A 21,451-nucleotide genomic window follows, 5' to 3' on the forward strand; every position below is an offset into this window, starting at 1 on the left:
AACTCATTCTGGTTATTTGTTTTTTCGCACACACAAATCGATATTTAGGTCAAGTCGGTCAACATCAAAGAAAAGTTATCCAATTAGATCGAAGTACAGTGCCCACATAGAGTGCATTTCAAGCATAAAACAGAAGTAAAAGATCTTAGAACCGAATAAGTGGCTAACAAATTGCCGCAACTTGATAATTACACATGTAAATTTGCAATCATGCAAGCGAATGAATAAATGAATAAATCAAGCGACGCCTTTTCACAGTTAAAAATGTGGAAATTCAACAGAGAGGCGGAAAAAACGAGAAAAGCCGACAGCCAAAAAACCCCGAGTCGCAACATGATCTTGGCCAGAAGCAGCAGCTCAACCGGATAATGCTCATGGCTGAAACGCAAAACAGGAAGCATAAAACATCGGCCAGAATGAATAGCATACATATGTTGTCGCTGCTTTCTGGCCATCGTGTGTGAACCGTTAGTTGGTCAGCGCAAATTTGTAATCATAAAAATAGTTGAGCCACTTCGTTCAGTTGAACTTTAACTTTCAACGTGGCCAGAAGAAACAGAAGTCGCAACTCGCCGGCAGCAGAAGCCGTTGGTCAAGTGCTGAATACCCGGTTCCAAGATCATTAGAGATGGCCAGCCCCAAACGGTGCCTGCAAATGAATAATATGAGTGGACTGGCCTCCAGGCTGGTGATTGCTGATGAATAGTTCTTGGGACGGAGCGAAAGATCAAAGGTTCACTCCTGCATTCCTAATCATTTGTAATTTTATGGGCAGACATGTAAAATAGCCATGTTATTACCAATAATATTTTATGTTTTTTAAAATAAATGAGCTAAGATTCATTTTGGAATAGGTAGAATCATTTGAATGGCATTCAAGAATAGCATGGAAATATTTACCACGTTGATTTCTAACAATAATTTCCAATCAAATAACACTTTCCAGCACTATTTACGTTCGATTTCCTTTAGAGCACTGATATTCCCCTTATTTCTATAAGAAACTAAGCCACTTTTTCGCGGTGCATTACCAACTTGTTTGGCCCAATCTTGGTTCAATCTAACGCAGGCAGTCGAAGCCCAATTGCATTTCGGTTATGCAAAGAATCAAATCACATTTAAGCGGCGACATTTAATTGCAAACTGGTTGTCCAGTTAACCACCTGCGGGGCATTCTTGTTGGTGGTTTCATTGGCTGCTTTCAGCCCCGCCGGGTACACACACACACACACACACTAGCTCACCCAAAATTCCACATGGCTATCCCTGGGATCCAAAATGGTTGCAACTCCGGATTCGCTGAGGCTGCGCTGAGCCGCATTCAAATAGCCGAGCAGGCAGTTCATGTTGAGAGCCACGAACGAACTAATTGACCAACTGTTCCAGCCAGTTAAGTGGTCTCCAATGGCCGCAAGAAATGTGGTAGAAAAAGCACAGATGGGGTGGGTAGAAAATGTTCAAGATAAGCCAAGAATTTCGTAACATGTGCCATCCAAGATGAGGGAGTGCTGGCTGCCCAGATAGAGATAGAAACCGAGCTCACTGCTCATTTCTTCTTCGCTATTATTATTATTATAATTATTATTATACTGATTTATATTTCGCTGATTGCCCGCTGTCCAAGTAACCTCGAAACGTGCCAAAACCGCAAAGATCTGTCATATTGTACAGAGCAGAGCAGCTGGTCTAAAACCCAGTCAGCAAACAGTTGACAATTGGCGCTCGTTAGGTGAACACAGGGCACAAACAAGAGGGAAGTTGGCCAGACTTAAGACTTAAGTTTTGCTTACAAGTCGAACTATAAGTACGACAAACGCTTCCGGGCGGAATCCGCCTTATATACCAAGCTTATACATATATGGAGTGGATCTCTGGCTGAGAAGCGCCATTCAAGTTAATTTGCTCCAATTATGAAAATGCCCATGTGCTCATTAAACTTAATTGAGAACTGAGAAAAGAAGAAGGCGAACCGGAGAAGACGCTCTGCAAGCACAAATAAAAACAAAAGATTGGTATATCTAAAAAACTGAGTGAATAAAATGATTGAATGACATTCGTGCCAAACGGATCAACGCATTTTCTTTTCCTACCATAAAAATACTACAATTTTTTGTCGAGAAGTAAGTAAAAAAAAGTGTATCTAAGCACAAACTCCATCTTAGCCCAAACAAGCATCTTAGGAGATAAGATGAGAGACTATAATTTACACTGTGATTTAAAATAGCAAAAATGTAAGATTATAAATTCCTTAGCTCGTGTTTTAATGTTCTTATCGAGTCATTTAAATGATGTGCCCTAAATATCTAGATTGTATTCAAACAAAATTCCAATTAACTTTGAGTGATTAATAATCTTATTCACTTTAGATTAGATTAATGAGATGATAAAATGAGGTCAGCTAAGAAATGAGCAATGGAGCAGAGATTCTTCAACACAGTTTCCCAACTTGATAAGCTAAAAAATCAACTATTTTTTCCAGTGCACTTCACATTCCATTTTGATGGGAAGCAAAAATCTGCCGTCTAGCGTTTTTTATGTACTTTATGTGACTTAACCATTTTTCAGCCACATTTTGCGTAAATCTTGCAACAAAATGACCACGAAAGCTTTATCTTTTTTCAGCTAATGTCGCTACGGATGCTGATGTCGCTGAGAGGCTAAAAATATGAAACAAAAACATAAGGGGCAAGCTCGTCGGATCGACGAGGATGGAACATAGAAGCGGTTGTAAGCTGTAAGGCTAAAAGAGCTGAAAGCAAAAAGAGCTATAAATTTGCAGCCACATTCTTTGGGAACGGGCCAAAGCCGCCGAACAGGTTGAACTACTTTGGTTGAGCAGAAAATCCCAGCGGCAGCAGAACCATGGCCAATAATTCCGAGTTCCAACTGGAGAGCTCCAGCTGCAACTGCAAGACCGGACATTCGATGGACGTTTTAGGAGCGGCATGGCTTCGACATCGCCCAGAACCAGCGATTGGATAAAGCTGCCCCGCTCTATAAATAGAGCCCTGGTCGCGCCTTATCAGCCTCGATCCGCGTGGCCAGAGTTTCGCTTTTCAAGTCTCTGGCTTTTTTCCTTTTCTTTTCCTTTTGTTTCACTCGCTCTCGAGTGGCCATAAAAATTTGTTGCATTTCCGTTGGCTTGTACAAGAAAATATGCAGCAACTCTCTTGCAACTTGCCACTTGCAACTTGCGGCCTGCGACTGGCAACTTGCAACGCTGAAAACTGGAGCAACAACAAAGGCTGGGCAGCATTTTCCGAGTAACTCATTTCTCATGTCTTTACTTTCAGCTCTTCAAAGTTATCATTAATCTCGGCACAGCAACGAGATGCACACAGCACATCTATCTGTGGGCTGTATGCTATATGCGATACAAGATCGTTGCCGGTAATTAAAATTTCTCACATATGTATGTGAGTATTTACATAGTCTGTGATTATACGAGGCGATAGCTTCGTGGAAAACAAGCTGGCAATTAGGCGGGACTGAAAACCAGCCATATAATGCAAATAGTTGGTATTCCACGATCCGTAGAACAGAATGGATTACTCTCACCGTCTTTTAAATGCCAGCAAAGAGGAAATGTTTACAGCACAGCCAACTGCAATCCATTAGCTATTTTTATAGCAGCACAAAAGCACAAAAATAACAAACAAAATCTACACATATTTCTTAGAGCGGGAATATTGCCATTTCCATATATTTATGAGACATGGAAATGCAGGGGGAAATGGCGGGTATAAAACGCAGACACTTTTACTTGGCGGGTGGGAAAACTTGATCAATTTCCTGCAGCGTCTGCTTCCGAACTTGTGGGTGCACCCTGCTGGCTTCCCTGCCATTTCGTTCGTACTTACCACAGACAACGGGGCGTATGAGCAATAAATTAAGCGCTGCCTTTTCGTCCAGCAAGTCAACTCAAAAGTCAATTAATAACAAACAGCTAGCAACAGAGCAACAAAAAAACGACAGCATTTCACTGACCAGACAAACATCTCGATGTTGCGGCATCGCAGCTGCACTTGAAGATCTGGCCAATCTATAGATGCACTGGGAAAAAATTATGCGAACAAAGAAGACTATTCAACAGATTAGACTAGCTGACCTTCGACTATCTGGAATACAGTTTATTCTATATATCTACATATCTGATCATTTAAGAATATATCATTCAATAGAATGCAGATTTTGTGTTGTGTGCCACTGAGAGTTGATTGCCTAGTGACGTCACGGAATGCTTGCACCCCGACTTTTTGACCAGTTCAAAAGGTTAACTCGGTTTCGCCTTCGACCATCGAACGTGAGAGAGTTTCAGTCTTTCGCAAAGTTATTTGAAGCCATCTTCTTTTTTTTAGTTGCTTTGTATTATGGATTTCGTTTATTTCTAAGCGCCTCATTGTTTCCACAAACCAATCTCATTCGGCGTCAATGTCAATTCCAAACCTCAATTGCCCCGACAAAGTCCAAGTCCAAGCGACTAACTAAGTAACAGCCGCAGTTCAAACATTTAGACAATTGCCGCGCCGTCACAAACGCTTCCAATTAAGTCGGTGAAAAGCGGAGGAAAGTACGAAAGCTAGAAACAACACCAAGCCCTGTTCCATGGAACATCTGCGCCTTAGAACAAAATAATGTAAATTGCCTAACCAGCTGGACTTCGAAAAGATCGGGGAGCAGGAGTTCACGAGGGTGTGGGTTAAACACGTGCCTGGTCAGCTCTCTTTGCACGGTAACTTTTACATTTAACGTACTTTGATTGCTTTGTTACCCCTTCGAAAACAGATATTTTGGAAAGAATGTAAAATCAATTAAAAAAACAGTTTTCTATGCTATCGTATAGTTGTATTTTGTTTCGACTATCATATACCCATTAATCAGCTAAAAGGAGTGGTATTTATATGGTACTATCGTCTCCTATTCACATTTTTTTAAAGTCTCACCCAAGTTTCCTTTTATTTAGGGTATTTTCTAGTCGACTCCCTGCACGAATGTCAGTCTGATTCTGAAATTGAGTAGGGCAAATAAAAGAAAGGGGAAAAGTGAAGGCGGCGGGAGGAATTGAGGAAGTGAGAGGGCCGCCGCTGGGGGAGTGTCCGTCAAAATAGCCGCAAAAGTGAAAATCTAAACCAGAGCCAAATGAATTCTGGTTTCAATTGCCCGCGGTTTGAGTTTGCCATTGTTTAGACACGAGTTTTGTTTTACTTTTACGAGGGCTCCGGAGGTCTGGCCGCCGAGTTTCAGACTGTTCCAGCTGCCTGACGACACTAAATGCAGTCTGCATGCGATGATGCGGAGGATGTGGAGGCTACGGAGGATGGTTGGAGCGGATGGTCAGGAGTTGGCAACATTTTAGCAGCCAGCGAGAAACCAAATCGAAACTAGTTTCGTGGTGCCCCCAAGTGCCAGCCAGTCTGGGGGGCACTGAATGAGTGAGTGACTGGACCCGAGACTCGGATACTGGGTCTGGGTCTGTGGCGTTCCATTGTTTCTTCGCCCAGCTCAGCTGGCCTGGTTCAATTTTTCCAAATGGATAACGCCTCGGCGGCGTCCAGGGGAAAAATGTTGGATGGAAAATCATTAAGCATGTTGCGGTGATTTCATAACAAGTGTTGCCAAATGTTCGAATACAATCGGCCTATAATTTAAGATCTTTTCATGTGTACATACATATATATATATTGGCGTGGGCGAATGATTTTCTTTTGCGGAAAATTCGTATAGCTTGAGTGGATTTTCATTGGGAATTCTCTCTGTGCGCTGTTTTCGATTATATTCAGCTAAGAATAGCTTTATTTCTTTTATATATTTTCCGTTAATTGTGTGGGCCGTTAGGTATTCTAAAATTTCCCCACAATACAATATAAATGTTGCATTAACTGTTAGCTTTGAGTGCAACACACAAATGCCGTTAAGAAGATACTCTAAAGAATAGAAATTTATATGCAAATAAGGCCTCAACTTTGATGACCCAACCGGCTTAAATGACCTGGCGGCGCTTCTTAAATTCTATTGAAATGATATTTCATTTGTTTATTACGAATATCATTGGTATTTGTGTGTTAGAAAACGATTTTCACCTGTGCGAATGAACAAAAGGGAAGACACGGTGTGTTGAGGGATCGTAAAACGAAATCAACTTCCAATTTGTTTATAAAATTATGCAGCTTCCCCTTTATTTATTTCTCTTTTACCTTTCCCTAAACCGGTTCTGCACTTGTCAGGAAATTATGAAAGACCCGTCCATAGAATGCATAAATAATAATACTAACAAACAAATGACTAAAGCAAACAAATGAAAAAACAACATCGAAATCATATCTTTTATCAAAACATTTTTTTTCTGCGTTCCCCACAATGGAAATGCAAATCGAGTTGACGCTTGGAAATCTTTATGATTTGTAATGTTAATTATGCCAGAGGGTAGTAGTTTCCATTAGTCAGCAAATCAAATCGAGGCGAGACAATAAAGCGAATGCATAATCCATATGAAAACTGAAAGTGCCCAAAAGCGAAATGCGGAAATATAAATATATATACGAATCTATAAACAAATTATGAACGCACTGCGTTTCAAATACAAATTGATTCGTTTTCGATTTCAATCCAATCCAAAGTAAAAGTAGCCAGCAGGCCCATTTTTGGGAAATCGGGAGAACCGCTTGAGGATTGTCGATACATGGTTTTTGTCTGGCCAAGAAAAGTTGGACGTGATGTTTACTAAATAGAATGGAAATGACTCGGAAATGCGTCAAGGAAAAATCAGTTTTCCATGGGTGGTGGTGGGTTCCCAGTGTTTTCTTTCTTTTCGGGTTCAGGTTCGATCCACTGACTGGCAGTCAATGTTAACGTAAACATTATTGCGGCTATCAACTCGCTTTTGTTTATAATAAATGCGCTCAAGTCTTATAAAAATAAACTAGCGCTACCGATTGCATTCCGATTGCCTGGAAAATTCACTTCAACTGCAGACTTTTCCGTAATCACAGTGCTTTTCTGCTTAAATTCTTGTTTTTCACGTCGCTTGATTAATGTGACTGGAACTTACCTGCAAGAGAAAGAGAAAATCAGGTTAAACAAAATTCACATCGATGTTTAAATATTTAGTTTAAATCTCGAAATAAATACAGATCATTTCCCCGAAAGAATTTATTTATACGGAAGTCTGATTCGATGAAAGAGTAATTTACATTTATTTTTTCTTTGATTTTACATTTAATTATTCTTTGATTTATGCTACAGGATGGAACATTTACAAGTTTACAATAAAAAAATGCAGTAAATAAAAATGAGATATAAAAGAACTAATTTATTTATGCATTTATGTTACCTAAACAATATATATATATATATATCCATAATGTCTTTATATCTAAAATGTATCTATGTAAAATTCCAATATATAAATTCATGCCGATAAAGACTGTATTCCATAAAATATAGTTATCAGCTAATACTAATATTGTTCTACCATGAATCACCTAATAATAAAGACTTGCGGGCACTAAACCAATTTGGATATTCTTAGAAATAAAGTGTGTCAGCACTTGGCAAATGAACTGATTAAGCCAACAGCTCACATTCCCCCATCAACTAGGAGCAAAGTCAATGTGCTCGCCACAAAGCACTTATTTATTGTATGTTCTTCGCAAATCAGGGCTACCATCTTGCCATAATAGTATTAACTGAAGTTGACGTCGCATCTTCTTATTCACGGCAAACAAGCAAACAAATACTAGACACGAACACTCACTCACACGGATGCAAAATAGTTGGCAGCTGCCTCAAGTTTGCACAGTTTTCCACAATGACGGCGGGTGCAATGCTCCGGGTATCCCCTTTCTGCTACCCCAAACCCATCCCCTCCCCTTCCTGCAACTCTCTGCTCCACTTGCAACCGAGCAGCGTGTGCAACTTTTATGCCTTCTTCGTCGCCATCTGCAGCTCCCACTGGCATACCTTATGCCTCGTGTATGGTGGTGCCTCAACCTCAAGCCCCTCCAGCCACTCGAATCCACTGTACTCCGTCTCCATTACTCATGGAGAGCCCGGGCCCAGCCCATTCCCCGTTTAGCAACGTTTTATGGCGGCGAACTGCAGTTTTTAATAATATTATGTGGCACGTTTGAGTGGCAACTATGTTGCCACCTAATTCACCGACGCCTTTTCACCAGAGCATCTCAGGGCAAAGACTTTATAACTTTTTTGACGTTACTAGAGCGACGCCCAAAAGTTATAGGACTTTCATGCAGTGCATAATGCGCTTATATTGAACTTAAGAATAGATTATGTTGATGGGTATTACATCTTGCACTTTTTACCGACGATGATTATGCAAAAGAAAGCAGATAAACCGATCCTCTGCCATTATAGCCATATCAGTGCACTTTCTCACGGTTGGCCAAGGAAGTCGCAGTGCAACAAAGCCTGGAAAACAAAGACCGGCAGCTGTGGATGCAGTTGATGAAGCGATTTGGTTCGTTAATGGATGCTTTTTATTTGAAACTGTCATAAAACATCAAAAGGCAGACAAAAGGCGAGCACATCACATCATAACACATCACCTCCCCCTGACACGCGTTCATCGAAATTACGAAAAAAAAAAAAAAAATGAATCAGGACTGTGCAGAAATGGAAAGCGACCCCAAAAGCATATGGATGGATGAAATGGATGGGATGCGATGAGTCAAGGGACTGGAGATCAGGGTCCGCAGAATCGATTTTAATGCAACTTCCTGCGGTTCAATGACTTCGCTCAGCAACATGTTGCGGCAACACTTTCAGTCTTATCGCCAGAGTATTTAACGATTTCCGCCATAGCTCCTCCATGTGGAGGAGGAGTTCCAACTTGCCCACACAAAAAAAAAATCCAAAAAAGTAAAGACAAAATACAACAAAGTTTGTTCGAATTTTTGCAACAAACAGCATGGCCAAGCAAGCAGCAAATTTATGTATTTCTAAACGCAAAAAATACTTGAGTTTTGGCAAGGCTTATGTTTTGGGCCTGTCACATGGGCAGGAAATGAAGCTAATTTGTTTTGCGGGTGTGCCATCAACTGTTTTTTTTTTCTTTCTTCCATCAAGGGGTTGAGGAATACCAAAGGCGGTTCCTCCAAAAAAAAAAGTTATTATACGAAACCCAAACTAAAGGAAACCTAAGCCACGCAGGCAGCCCGACTTTTACAACGCTTATGTTTATGACAATGATAAAAGCGAAGCCGTGGCTGTGTCCTCAATTCCTCGTTTTTCTTTACTTTGCATAACATTTGATGACGAAACGGGGAGCACCACAGCCAGTCCTTTGTGTGATTCCCCTGCCTTTGAACTTGCCATCCAGCAGGCGGAAAAAGCTCCTTTTGAATAGGGCCAAAGCTGTGACAGCTTCACCGCGATAGCAGGACACTCGAAAAATATTTAAAAAAATCTAAAGATATATATTTAAATTTTGAAAAATGATTAAGCAATATACTTTGAACAAATATTTTTTTCTCACTTAATAATATAAAATATCCCATGATATATGAATATTAGTGATTCAAAAAATATTTTAGAAATCAAAATGTTATTTATTACTAAAAATCACATTTTTATTCGCATTATTAACGTTTAAAAAAGTAACAATGAAGCAGCCTTTTGCATAATTCATAAGCCAGCTTATGGGAAAATTCGCCCCCTTTTTAAACCCCCATTTCCTGCAGTGATCCCCTTCGAAAAAACAATGTCGCATGCCGCACACAGCGAAAAAAAAGTATTAAACAAACATCGTAATCAAGCACTTTGACGCAATGCTAGCGGCATTACATGGGGGTTTCTGTGAGTGGATGGATGGTGTTTGGGTGGGTCTGAAGGACAAGCTGGCTCAGCTGATGAGTCATACGTGGGAGGGTGGAAGCGCAACAGCGGAATCAGGAGGCGACAAGGCCACCCCCTTTCGGGTGAGTCAGTCGGAGGAAGTGGGTGACTCAAAAGAAAAGCGTCTCTTTTATCAACTGGCTGGATGGATGTAAATAATGAAACGTGTTGCTAGATCCAACGGCTAAAACGTGATACAAACTGGCATTAGGGCACATTTTCATATATATACTTGCTTGCAGGGGATAGAGAACAAAGGGCATCGGTTGCCATGACGTCCCATTTACCACTTCAATTCGAGTGCATTTTGGACAGGCCAACAATAAGAAACGGGGTTGCCCGATCCAACTGCAATTTCAAGTGATTTGTGGCCGATTTGTGTTGCCGATTTCTGGCAAAATGGCACACACTCCCGCTGGAAACCCAGATCCACTCGAAAGGAGAGCTCTCCAGGCATTAACTTGACTTGGTCATGAGCCATCAGCGACCACATGTCGCCATTGCCACACCGAAAGTCTGCGAAGTCAGAAGGCGTAAATGAATTATCGCCGCCTGTCCATAAATCTCTAGACTAATTAATAAATGGTGGAATAAACAAAAGGAAAACACAAGTTGACAGTGCAGGGTCAAAGTTGAGCCCAACGAACCTGTTGATAATGAGCAACGGAAAAGCGTTCTTATCGAACTGGCAAATAAACTACTAAAATTCCAAACAAACCATACGTAGCCAGCCAGATCCACAAAATTACTATATGTTTACGAAGCACAGATAAAAATACTTTAATTAATAATTTGACCACTTTTATCTCAGGTTATCTATTTGAAATTGATATGTATCTTTTCTTGTGGGAGTTTTTTTCCCCAGCGACTTTAGCTTTCTATGCGCACATCATAAATCTTCGCGTGGAATTTTAATTATTATCCAAAATCGAATACTTTGATTCATGATTTGGCTTTCTGTAGTTTTTGCCATCGGTTCGAACCACACCCAAATTGGCCATGTTGTTTCCACCCGCCACTATAATTGAATTCGGCTTTTGTTGCCCTCAGGCAACCACGAAAACAAAAAATATTCTAGCAGATACGTAGCACTGGCCACATTGTGTATCTAATGTCTAACTAATATTTACTTATTAACCTTTGCTGATATGATATGATATGTGTGTGAGCTTTGTTTCTTTTTTGTGGGCGATTGTGAGTGTGCTTAGTCAAACAAAAATTGTTTGGCTTGAAAATGAAACGCTGAATTTCACATACTCTAGTCAACAATTTGCGGCAAACAATCTTGATGTTATTTTATATATGTTTGTAGGTGAGATAAATCATTTCGAGACAAATTTGCTTATGCTAATAAAGCGCAAAAATCTTGAAAGGATTGAGTGATATATACGTAAATATTTTTCAATGTCACTTTTTGAGGGGCAAACTGTAGAAAAGTGTTATCTTCTAGAAAATATTTATGTGGTTAGATTTACTTTCCTAATATCTTTACAATAAATATATCTATCTATTGCCTTTAATAGGCAATATTCCCATAATTTCGATAGGGTGCTTAATCTATTTCTGATACGGGGCCAGGCAATCCCTCTACCTTCGACCGATAAAAAGAGTCACACAAATTCAATAAACTGAGCCAGGGATTTTTTGTCACCTGTTGGTGTGCGTGTCTATATAGATTTTATGACCAGCAACAGGTTCATTTAATTTAGTCACATCAGCCGTATGTGCTGATAAGTTTTCTTCTGACACATCGCCAGCGAAAAGTAAACGAAACAAACTAAACTGAAACGACATGCCCAGTGAAGCTCAAAACTCTAAAACTTTAAATAGTTATAATTAATTCTGTGCAAGTTATTTCTCCAGCTGAATCAGCAGCAGGTATTTATAAACAAAAGCCAATATCTGACTCACTGGAAATGGCAACAAATTGATTTGTTTCGGAAACGCCAAGGTGTTAATTGAAATACAGAAATTCGGCAGCATTCCGTTCACGTTCTTAGCACTAAAAGTATTTATTTATTCCACAAGGAACGTACATATGTGGAAATATTTCTAAAATATGCTTTTACTCACTTATCTGAACACATGGTCAAACTAAGCTTAAGTTGGTCAACTTATCGCAACGGAGGCTCTGAATTGAAAGGAAGTGAGTGCGTAATATATGTACGTACTTATCGCACAAGAATTCGAAACTTATCTTTGAAATGTTTTCACAACAAGAAAAGTATAATATTTAATGTTAATAATCACTCTCATGTGGGGCAAAAATGCCGGGGCAGTGGCACAAATTCAAAATGGTCAACGCAGGCGCCACAAGCGATTTTTATTTCAAACTCCAACGGTTGCAATTTGTATTTTAAAAGGTTTTCTGACTGCACTGGCAAAAGTATCTGAATGGTGATTAGTATGCATACGGCGCAAACTGGCTGAAGGCTACTGAAATCAATAGACGCCACGACAGACGGATTGCAAAAAACAACAACTTGGAAAATGGCAACGCGGGCCAAAACGTGCGAAATGCTAAAATGCAAACAAAAAGTAATAATCTTTTCACAATGCACTGCCCAATACGATGTGTATAGAATATACAATCGAGTTATGAGTCGCACAGCAAAGGATACTATACTCATATGTGGATGGATCGTAAGAGATATATTCAGTGGAATGTTCAGATAACATAGCTGGGTATTCTACGAACAAAGTTTCATCTCATCTTATTCTAATTTTTTGTTTTTTAGGTTACTTTCCATCAAAAACTTTTACATAAACCGTTCGCCGTAATAAATTCCCCACAAAAATTCTGTTAAAAAATGCTTTCGGAATATTTTCAACCATTTCGACACTTGCACCATCCATACTCGGAACCCTTCAGCCATTTGCCAAATAAATATCGCCTTAGTCAGCTTTTCAACGACGTCTCGGATTGCCGCCAAATTCGTTTGAGTTGCCATCTCCGCATCCGGATGCAATAAAATCAGCGAAAATGTTTTTGCAACCCCCCGTGGCGAGCGTGAACTTGGAAAATTCCCTTGAGTAAGCCAGAAACTATTTTGATTGTATATTAGGGCGACATATTGCAGGGAGGACATGTGCAAGGAGCAAGGAAAATCGATAAGGATAAGGAGCAGGGCAGAGGGCGTTGGCTAGCGATGCAGATTGAGATTTTCAGATAGGGTGCGTTTCGCACGCAGGACGAGAGCAAGTGACGGCGACCCAAGGAGCTGGTCATGGCCTTGAGCCAGGAGTCCACCCCAATTCGCCCTGGATGTCCTGCCCCTGACACTTGCGCTCGCTTAATAAGAATTGTGCCCAAGGAGATCTTACATACACCCACATTTCTTTTGGGGAATAGCTAAGAAATGGAAAGGAAGACGAAGTGCAGTCTGGAAGAGGGTGATGGTGATAGAATTTCAATCATGGCGGACACGTTTGAAATAGAAAAGCATTCATCCCCAGCCAGGTCCTCCCCCTCGGCAATGGACCTGCTGCGAAAAGATATACGAGCTTCGACTTTATTTCTTGCGTTTTTTATGGAGCACAGTTCCTTACAAGAGCATGTCCACACCCCGGACGCATAAAAAATGCTTTATGATCTCCGTTCAACAAGTTGGGGCAACTGGAACCTTAAGCCGTTCCCCAATTCGATACACAAATACTTATTTGCTAATTGCTCGGGTAAACGTCTTTCGGCGCGGTGAATGTTTCGCTTTTATTTGGTTTGCCGTCTTGGGCCGCTCAATGTCATGTGAAAACTGATCGAAAACGATCACCAGCAGCATTACAAATTGCATGAAACTTATTTACACAGTGCTCGACAACATTAAACAGCTGCACTCGAATCGACTCGATGGCATTGAACGTCGAGTGTGGATCACAGAGGTCTGGAATTGTGAGGACGGGTGTAAAAAAAGTGCAGTCATCGGTTTGAGTGATACTGCACAGAGTGCTCCAGTAGAACCAGCTGATTATATATAGGGTATGACAGAGCAGAGCACTCAAATGAAGACAAATTGTTCATGGAGCAAGCACATTTAGAGCCAAATAAATTAGAACAAGTTACAGCTCCATTACAATTCTGATAAAGTGCTCTAGGAAATATTTACTTGAATATTTCCAGATAAAACTGGTGACTACTTTGTTATTTGTTACTTGTTTATTAAGTTTACTAATAGCAACTGAGGCATTTTGAGTTCCTAAAAGGATGTGAAGCTCCTCGAACTAAATCCTTAAAAACTATAGTATAGCATAGAACGAATTTTCTGGCAGCAAAACCATCTTTAATTCAATATACTTTGTCTAGACCCGACGCACTTTCAAATTACAAAAACACTGACTATTTTTAGGCACACTCTGTAGACTCGAAAGAAAATCCAAGTGGCTGCGAGAAAGAGCGAGGGCGATGACGGAAAAGGTAGGAGATACAATGTGGGCGGGGTGGTGTTTTCCCAAAAAAGAAATTCCCATCAAATGCAAATGTCGAAATAAATACTTAACAAAAAGCGATCGTATTTAACCAAGTTTCTGTCTGCGGTGGCGCAACATTTTACTCATTTTATATTTGGCATTTTTTGCATATGCAAAGCAGCGAACGCAACGAACAGCGCATGCTTTAAATTTAATTAAAGTGAAAATCTTGGGTTCGTAAAAAAGTGGGCACTCGAAAAATGCAAAGAAAGTTTTTTTTTCCCGACTGGCGCTTGTTGGCTTTTTTTCTGGCTTAGCCACGCGCTCGATCGCCGCAGTTATTAGCCAGGCCAAGAAACTGGACAGCAGGGGGTGGGGGTGGGGTGAGCGTTGTGTGGCGGACGTAGGCTATGATTTCTGCATTATAAATGTACAATATTATTGCCTTTTTTTTAATTTTGTCCGCCTCGCTTTCCATGCACAAATTCAATTAACCGAAATCTTGCTGGTTACACTTTCTTTGGGTTAAGTGGCATATCGAGTATTTCGCCGTGTGGCGTGCAAATCATTATGCAAATATTGAAAATACCGTTTCGGCCATCTGAAGCATAATGTTCGCTTGGCTACCGATTTTAGCCAAGCTAACAATGCTTCGTGATTGAGTCTGCCAAAGATGTGGTGGGCGGAAAATCGAAGGAGGGGCGCCAGAAACTGGATTTCTACCACTAACATGAGTCACTAAACAAAGTCGCGAAGTCGAGAATAAAGCAAAAAGTCGAACAATGTTGAATTGGTCATAGAAGCTGAGAAGAATTTGTTTATATTCTCGAGAATGTGTGTTTGCTACTGTTCTTTTGTTAAGTTTTGAACGATTGTTTATACCTGCAGTTCGGTTATTATTATTTAAAAGTAAGTTTATATGTATAGCTTTTAATTAGTTCTGTATAAAGTAGTTGTTGTGCTACATTTGTCATTTTGCTTTCCCAACTAACAGCTGCATTTTATTAGTTTCTGCCACATTTCAAGCCGTGCAAATCCGTTGGACAAACACTTGGTAAGCTTTTCAGAGCCCAAATCCAACATTAGACACCGGCTAAATCCCTGCAACTAAAAACGAGAAAAACTATGGAAAAAAAGAGCATAAAGTGCCAGCAAACAGATTGCAAAACGATGTCTAGACGTGCAATTTTGGTCCTGACATCGGGGCACCTCCTCTTCATTCGAGGCGAATTTTCCACTCACACACACACACGCGCACACACCTACGAGCACACGCACACCAGCGCACATTTTGAGGGTGTGCCGGCTGGCTGGCTGCTGTCTGATGAAGGAAAACTACCCCCGAAAGGCGGAAGCCCATCGATATTCGAGTATCCGAATTGAATTGAAATCAGCAAAAACTAAATCGGGCTAAAAAGGCGGAAAAAAGCAGGCAGCTGAGGCAAGCTAAAATGGTTTTTTGTATTTTATATATATTTTTTTTAATCCCCGTATAGACAGGTAAGCTTTAGCTGGGCGTGTCAACGCCCTCGGCCTAAACGAAACATGAAAAGAGCGTCAGAAGAACAGCTGTGAGGCGTAGAATGCCCATAGACAGAGCGGAAAAAACACAAGAAAATAATAATAATAATAATGTGGAGACCCGGCACTGGAAATCCGATGGATCGAAGTGGAATGTGGGGTCTTTGGCGAAACAGAACGCAAACTATGAGGAAAATAAAAACAACAAGAAAGCAGATATATCCGAAAAATATACATATGCACATGTGTGTGTACACACATCGAATTGAGGCGCACGCTGCTGCTGCTGGCCGTGCTCATATGGCAGCAATTTACATAAAACCCGCAAAACCAGTTTTATTTTTTTCAAAAAAGTTTCGAGTTCCAACTTGGTCGGCAGACGAAAAGAGACGGCAATGCAGCGGCAGAGAGAGACGGACGCCTTAAGCGCGCGTTCTTAAAACATTTGCCTGCACTTTGGCTTATGGGAAGCGATTTGTAAAATTCTCACTGCTCGAGCATTTGAGTGGATTTCCTATGGGCAAACCGATGACATTGAAATAATAATTAATTGACACGCTTAAGTTCACTGAGATTGGGTATCCAATTAGAAAATGTAGGGTTTTCTGACAGGAAGAATGTGTCAGTTGGTTTCAAAACCGGAATTTCGAGCTTAATTTCTGGTAGTTGGAAAATATTTGAGAAGTAATTGAGTTAACCAAAAACAAAAATGTTTAATGCTCAATTAAAAGTGTGTGGTTTGCAATTTGTAATTTTTAATGAGTGCTAAATTTCTTAATATGTTTAAGCACTCTAAGCTAATATACTTGGTTTTGATTTACCAATGTTGTCGTTTCTAAATTTTATCTATATCTATCTACATTTAGGATAGGATCTAATGGGATCTTGACATTCTGATCAAGCTAAACTACGAATTTGTTTTGATTTTTAGCTATCGAGGTACATTCATATTCCTCAAATAAGCAGAACAATTTTTGCCCTATAAAACCCCCTGTTTTATTAATGAAATACGACTTCTTATCGGAAGATATAGCCCCTCTAAATCCAGGAAAAACTCACCCATAGCTCGGTGCCCCAACTCATGTTGTTGGAGTTTTGCGCTGAGTTTTCCGATTCGGCCAGTTTGTTGTTGCTGCTGCTTCTGCTCGATCCGCTTGCCACTGTATTTGTTGTTGTTATAATAATAATAATCCACAGAAGATAATGTAATCCACAGACGGCGAGGAGAGAGGGAGAAAGGTAGAAAGCGAGGGAGAAGAGCAAAAGATGAGAACTTTTATTCGTTTTTGTTTTATATTTTCCCGCAAAGGTTAATTAATTTTATGGCTGCTTTTTCGTTTTCATTTTCCGTTTGTTTTTCTATTTTTTTTTATTTCAGCGTTGCGCGACGCGATGTTTAATTTTCTATGAAAGAGAGCAATTCGAGTCAGATATATTTCATTTTTGTTTTTTTTTCGGTGGTTGGGCAGGTAAGAAAGCATGTAAAAAAAAGAGTGGCAATGCAGACGTGTCAGTTGCAGCGGCAGGTAGAAAAATTAAGGTGGAGGAAATTATAGCTAATGAGAGTTTAAACTCTTTTTGGGGAGTTGTTTAGTGATAAGTGCAAAATAAGAAAATTCTATGCACTGGCATTTCGATGCGCAAAGAGAGTGAGGAGAGAGAGGGAGCGATGGAGGTAGAGAGCGATGCAACTGCATTTCATAATTGAGAAAAGCAGAAAGAGAGGACAATTGGAATTCTACTATTGTTGTATTTACATAATTTCGCACACACACACACGCACACAAGTAAACGAAATTGCCGAGTGCACGCACTCTGCTTCTTGCTCTGCCACCGTTTTTTTGTTGTATTTTGTGTTAACTTATTTTCAGCATTTGCTTTGCAGTTGCAACTTCTTTCGATTTCGGGTTTTATTTAGCGCCTGCACTTTCGTATGCGTCATAATTCGAGCGACATTTGCACACACACACAAGCACACAGTTGGAACACCCGCACTCACACAACGCAAGCATTTGTTTCTCCTTTTTGGCGTTCGAAAAAACAATTTTATCCGCTCGCAACTTTCCGCTCGTTTTCTCACTTCGGCATCAAAACACAGTGTGACCGCCGTATGTTTGAATAGACACACCTCTGCTGTTTGCAGTGTGACCAGAGACCGATGGCTAATTAATTTCGAACTTTTTAACATCTAGCGGGGCTATGAACCCATATTGCGAACAACTGTTAAGTTTAATTATTATTAAGTAAAACATATGAAACGAAAGTTAATCATTGTAGACTTGTAAAATAAAATAAATTAAAATATGTAATTGTGGCTTTAAGAACTAATTAAGGTATGGAATAACTTAACCTTGAATCAAATAAAAAATGCATTTCTTTGGCTTGGAACCAACTTGTAATTATTTTTTATTGTTTTTAAAATGGCTTGAATCAAATAAAAAATGCATTTCTTTGGCTTGGAACCAACTTGTAATTATTTTTTATTGTTTTTAAAATGGCAAGAGCCTCGCTTATTATTATATATGTTTTTTTTAATGCTAACATAAATTTGTCTGGAGCAATATATTTTGGCACACTGTGAAGTGTAAGCATGTGCGCCAGGCGCTAGGACATTTTTAGTACTTTCCTTGCAACAGCTGTTAACACTATCAGCTGGTGGGTCAACAATTACTTTAGATTTGGTAAACTCTTTAATGAATTAAAACTAAACAAAAAGAGCGTTAACATACAAAATTAACTTACATACCAGCTGATACCATTCACCGGTCACAATGCCTTCCTACGAACTAGCACTGGTGCTCCGCCAATTGCCCCGCGTGAGTAGCACATAAAATCCACCGGCAGTTACATAAAAGTAAATAAGAAATGTGCATCGCCCGCAGCCCGAACTGATTTCCGTGATTAGGCGAACGGCCGAGTCCATCCTGGACAAGGGTGGCATCATCCGGAAGCTGGAGAACCTGGGATCCCGCGCCCTGCCCCACAAAGTCAGCGAACACGGAGTGGTTCACCGGGAAGGTACCCACTTCACCATCGCCTTCGATACAGCGCCCACGAAGATCGCAGACCTGAAGGAGGAGTTTGGCCGCGACATCGACATCATACGGCGCTACATCTTCAAGGTGGAGGAGCCCGAGCAGAAGCCCTGCACGCTGCACGAGGAGATGCTGCCACCCGCGTATCGCAAGGATGTGCAGGAGATCATCGCGGCCGCCCAGAAGAAGCAAAAGAAGAAGTTCAACTACAACTCCGGCCTGGACTACTATCCCTTCCAGAAATAAAACTCCAAATAAAACGCGTTAATTATGTATTCTAAAACCGTTTGTTTGTTCCCCGATCTTTGGCTAATTTAAACTGAAGTATTCCTTATGAAATGCGCCTCTTATCTTAGTAATTTTCACAATGTTTGTCTTTGTTTGGTTTATGGCCCCCAATCGGACGCTTATCAGTTAATTGATAAAGCTCCGTATAATCGACCATCAATAGAACGTAAATTGGCCAGTTAGTGCCTCAAGAATCGCCGAGCAGTTCACTAGTACTTCCTCCTGACCGCAAACGACCTAGAAATGTCTCCGCAAATCCGTCCACTCTCGCCGGAGCTGCAAAAAGTGGCCAAGGAGCAGCTCAAGGAGGATCCCGAACGTCTCGAAGCCGATCTGCAGGCGTTCAAGACCTGGATCGAGCAGCAGCCGCATCTGAATCCCCGAATGGATGACCAGTTTCTGGTGGCCTTCTTGCGCGGCTGCAAGTACAGTTTGGAGCGGGCCAAGTCCAAGTTAGATAAGTACTACACGCTGAAGACCAAGTATCCGGACTATTTCCGAATTACCAACACCACGGATAGCAAGTTCCGGGAGATTCATCAAACGGGGTAAGGATTTTGACGCCAGCTAACTCCAAGATCATTAATTTATCAATGCAATTCTCCTCAACAGTGCCATCATCTACCTCCCCACTCCGCTTTATGAAAATGGACCTCGTATCGGGATCTGGCGCATGGGATTGGTGCCAGTGGAGAAGTACACAATACTGGAGTGCATGCAAGTGGCCCAGGCAATGCAGGAGATTGCCATTTTGGAGGACGACTACGCCAATGTCAATGGACTAGTTTTCATTATGGACATGAAGGGTGCCACCGCCGCACACTTGTTCCAGATGACGCCTTCGATGGCCAAAAAGTTCACTGTGTTCTCGGAGGAGGCTCTTCCACTGCGTCTGAAGGCACAGCATTTCATCAACACCATCACCGGATTCGAGCAGCTGTTCAACATGTTCAAGCCAATGATGTCCAAGAAAATGCAGTCTCGCCTGTTTGTGCACGGCAACAAAATGGAGCTCTTGACGGAGCAGATTCCACTGAAATATCTGCCCGAGGAATACGGCGGCGAGAATGGCACCACGCAGGAAATCGTGGCCGCCATGGAGAAGAAGCTGGACGAGTACGCCGATTTCTTCCAGGAAAATGCCAACTTCGGCACCGACGAGAGCCTGCGTCCGGGAAAACCAATTGATTTTGAGGGGCTTTTCGGAGTAGAAGGTTCCTTCAGAAAGCTCAACGTGGACTAGTTTCAGTTTGTAACTTTAAAGATTTTATTTCCTTATCAGCCAGTTGAAAGGTTGTCCAATTTAGTTGCTAAAAAACACATTCGTATCAATTGAATCGTTAAATCCAAAAGTAGGAATAGGAATAAAGTATATGCTACGATACTTCGCAGCAGTTTTAGGTTTCTCCTATACAAACATTGTCCTTTATACCTGAATTATCATCTGTAGAAGCAGATCTTTCGCTGCCATTTAGTTGGTGGGGATTCGAATATCTTTCTGCGGTCTAGCGACTCTTCCAGGTACTTTTGTATCTGAAGATCCACATCAGATCGCCACTTGAGTTCCAGGAAAAGAGGAAATATCTCTCCTGCTTTTTTCAGGCGTCTCTCTGCTTTCTGATAGCATTTCCAGGGTTGTGGTTCCACCACCAGGAGCTCTGCCAGATTGGAGAGCTTCTGCAGAAAGAATCGCAGGCCTTGATCATGGTGATTCAAGTGAATCCACATGGTAATGGAATAGCAGCAAATTGCATCAAACTTCTGGAGATTATTCACCTCCATATAGGTTTTCACGGATTCAAAGGCATCATCATCGAGGACATCCACGCACGCGTAGCTCACATCTTCCGGGGATTCATTCTCCTCGGTGGCACGTTGAATCAGCCGAGGGTCTATATCCACACCCAGGACTTTCACAGATCTGGGAAGACGTTCCTCAAGGTACTTATGCATGAGTTGAGTGAGCACGCCGCAATTGCAGCCCACATCCAGGATGAAATAGGGTTTATCCCTTTGGGATTCTCCATCCTCCAGGGCTGGTAGCCATATGTCCGCATCCGGTAACAGTTTCACGCGCTCCGTGGCGGAACTGAACTGATAATAGTTGAAGAAGTTGCCATATTGAACGGCTCCGGGATCGTTGTTTCTAATTTCCATATTTTAAATGATTTAAGTATTTCGAGTTTTTATTTGTTTTGATTTCACAGAAACATGCTGCAAGAGATGGTCGCTGAGACGATATATCATATATAAATGCCCAACGAAGTTAACATGCCATCTCTAGCAGCGCTGTTACAATTTTCACTAGGCCAGTGTTAAAAGGTGCAGTTTTAAAAAACCGCCAAATTCAA

The 21,451-nt window shown here is 41.0% G+C and overlaps 4 protein-coding genes across 13 annotated transcripts in view; 2 read left to right on the forward strand and 2 right to left on the reverse strand.

The window, feature by feature from the left end:
- Positions 1-17,886, reverse strand: part of LOC117139543 (formin-binding protein 1-like) — a 31,644-nt gene extending 13,758 nt beyond the window's left edge. For 6 of the 8 annotated variants that reach the window (XM_033301924.1, XM_033301923.1, XM_033301926.1 and 3 more), the window contains exons 1-2: positions 17,777-17,886; positions 16,837-16,937 (exon numbers count right to left, since the gene is read on the reverse strand). In XM_033301924.1, the coding sequence (XP_033157815.1) occupies positions 16,837-16,937; positions 17,777-17,789 (114 nt within the window). In that variant the 5' untranslated portion in view covers positions 17,790-17,886. The remainder of the gene's footprint in view (positions 1-16,836; positions 16,938-17,776) is intronic. The other 2 variants (XM_033301928.1, XM_033301927.1) reach the window with 1 other exon arrangement.
- A 518-nt stretch (positions 17,887-18,404) lies between these two features.
- On the forward strand, positions 18,405-19,087 carry LOC117140818 (probable 28S ribosomal protein S6, mitochondrial). Of its 3 annotated transcripts, none has more exons than XM_033303924.1 (3): positions 18,405-18,458; positions 18,527-18,593; positions 18,660-19,087. In XM_033303924.1, the coding sequence occupies exons 2-3, from the start codon at positions 18,549-18,551 to the stop codon at positions 19,056-19,058; spliced, it is 444 nt and encodes a 147-aa protein (XP_033159815.1). In that variant the 5' UTR covers positions 18,405-18,458; positions 18,527-18,548; the 3' UTR covers positions 19,059-19,087. The 3 variants fall into 3 exon arrangements, with proteins under 3 accessions (XP_033159815.1, XP_033159816.1, XP_033159814.1); XM_033303925.1 differs by having other exon boundaries at positions 18,411-18,432; XM_033303923.1 differs by having other exon boundaries at positions 18,414-18,593.
- Positions 19,088-19,191: 104 nt separating this feature from the next.
- Positions 19,192-20,369, forward strand: LOC117140816 (alpha-tocopherol transfer protein-like). Its single transcript, XM_033303921.1, has 2 exons — positions 19,192-19,648; positions 19,713-20,369. Exons 1-2 carry the CDS (start codon positions 19,344-19,346, stop codon positions 20,341-20,343), a joined length of 936 nt encoding a protein of 311 aa, XP_033159812.1. The 5' UTR covers positions 19,192-19,343; the 3' UTR covers positions 20,344-20,369.
- Positions 20,319-21,321, reverse strand: LOC117140817 (probable RNA methyltransferase CG11342). The gene is made up of 2 exons (XM_033303922.1): positions 20,533-21,321; positions 20,319-20,410 (listed from the first exon to the last, which is right to left on the reverse strand). The coding sequence occupies exon 1, from the start codon at positions 21,255-21,257 to the stop codon at positions 20,541-20,543; it is 717 nt and encodes a 238-aa protein (XP_033159813.1). The 5' UTR covers positions 21,258-21,321; the 3' UTR covers positions 20,319-20,410; positions 20,533-20,540.
- Positions 21,322-21,451: the final 130 nt, after the last annotated feature.

This window comes from Drosophila mauritiana, chromosome 3L, assembly GCF_004382145.1.
Source record: "Drosophila mauritiana strain mau12 chromosome 3L, ASM438214v1, whole genome shotgun sequence".
Taxonomy (NCBI): domain Eukaryota; kingdom Metazoa; phylum Arthropoda; class Insecta; order Diptera; family Drosophilidae; genus Drosophila; species Drosophila mauritiana.

What these genes read in the sequence shown, in the direction of transcription:
- LOC117140816 (XM_033303921.1), top strand. Translation starts at nt 19,344, where the DNA reads ATGTCTCCGCAAATCCGTCCACTCTCGCCGGAGCTGCAAAAAGTGGCC. An exon ending in CGGGAGATTCATCAAACGGG is followed by an intron (nt 19,649 to 19,712) that starts GTAAGGATTTTG and finishes TCTCCTCAACAG; the next exon opens with TGCCATCATCTACCTCCCCA.
- LOC117140818 (XM_033303924.1), top strand. Translation starts at nt 18,549, where the DNA reads ATGCCTTCCTACGAACTAGCACTGGTGCTCCGCCAATTGCCCCGC. An exon ending in TGCTCCGCCAATTGCCCCGC is followed by an intron (nt 18,594 to 18,659) that starts GTGAGTAGCACA and finishes CATCGCCCGCAG; the next exon opens with CCCGAACTGATTTCCGTGAT.
- LOC117140817 (XM_033303922.1), bottom strand. Translation starts at nt 21,257, where the DNA reads ATGGAAATTAGAAACAACGATCCCGGAGCCGTTCAATATGGCAACTTC.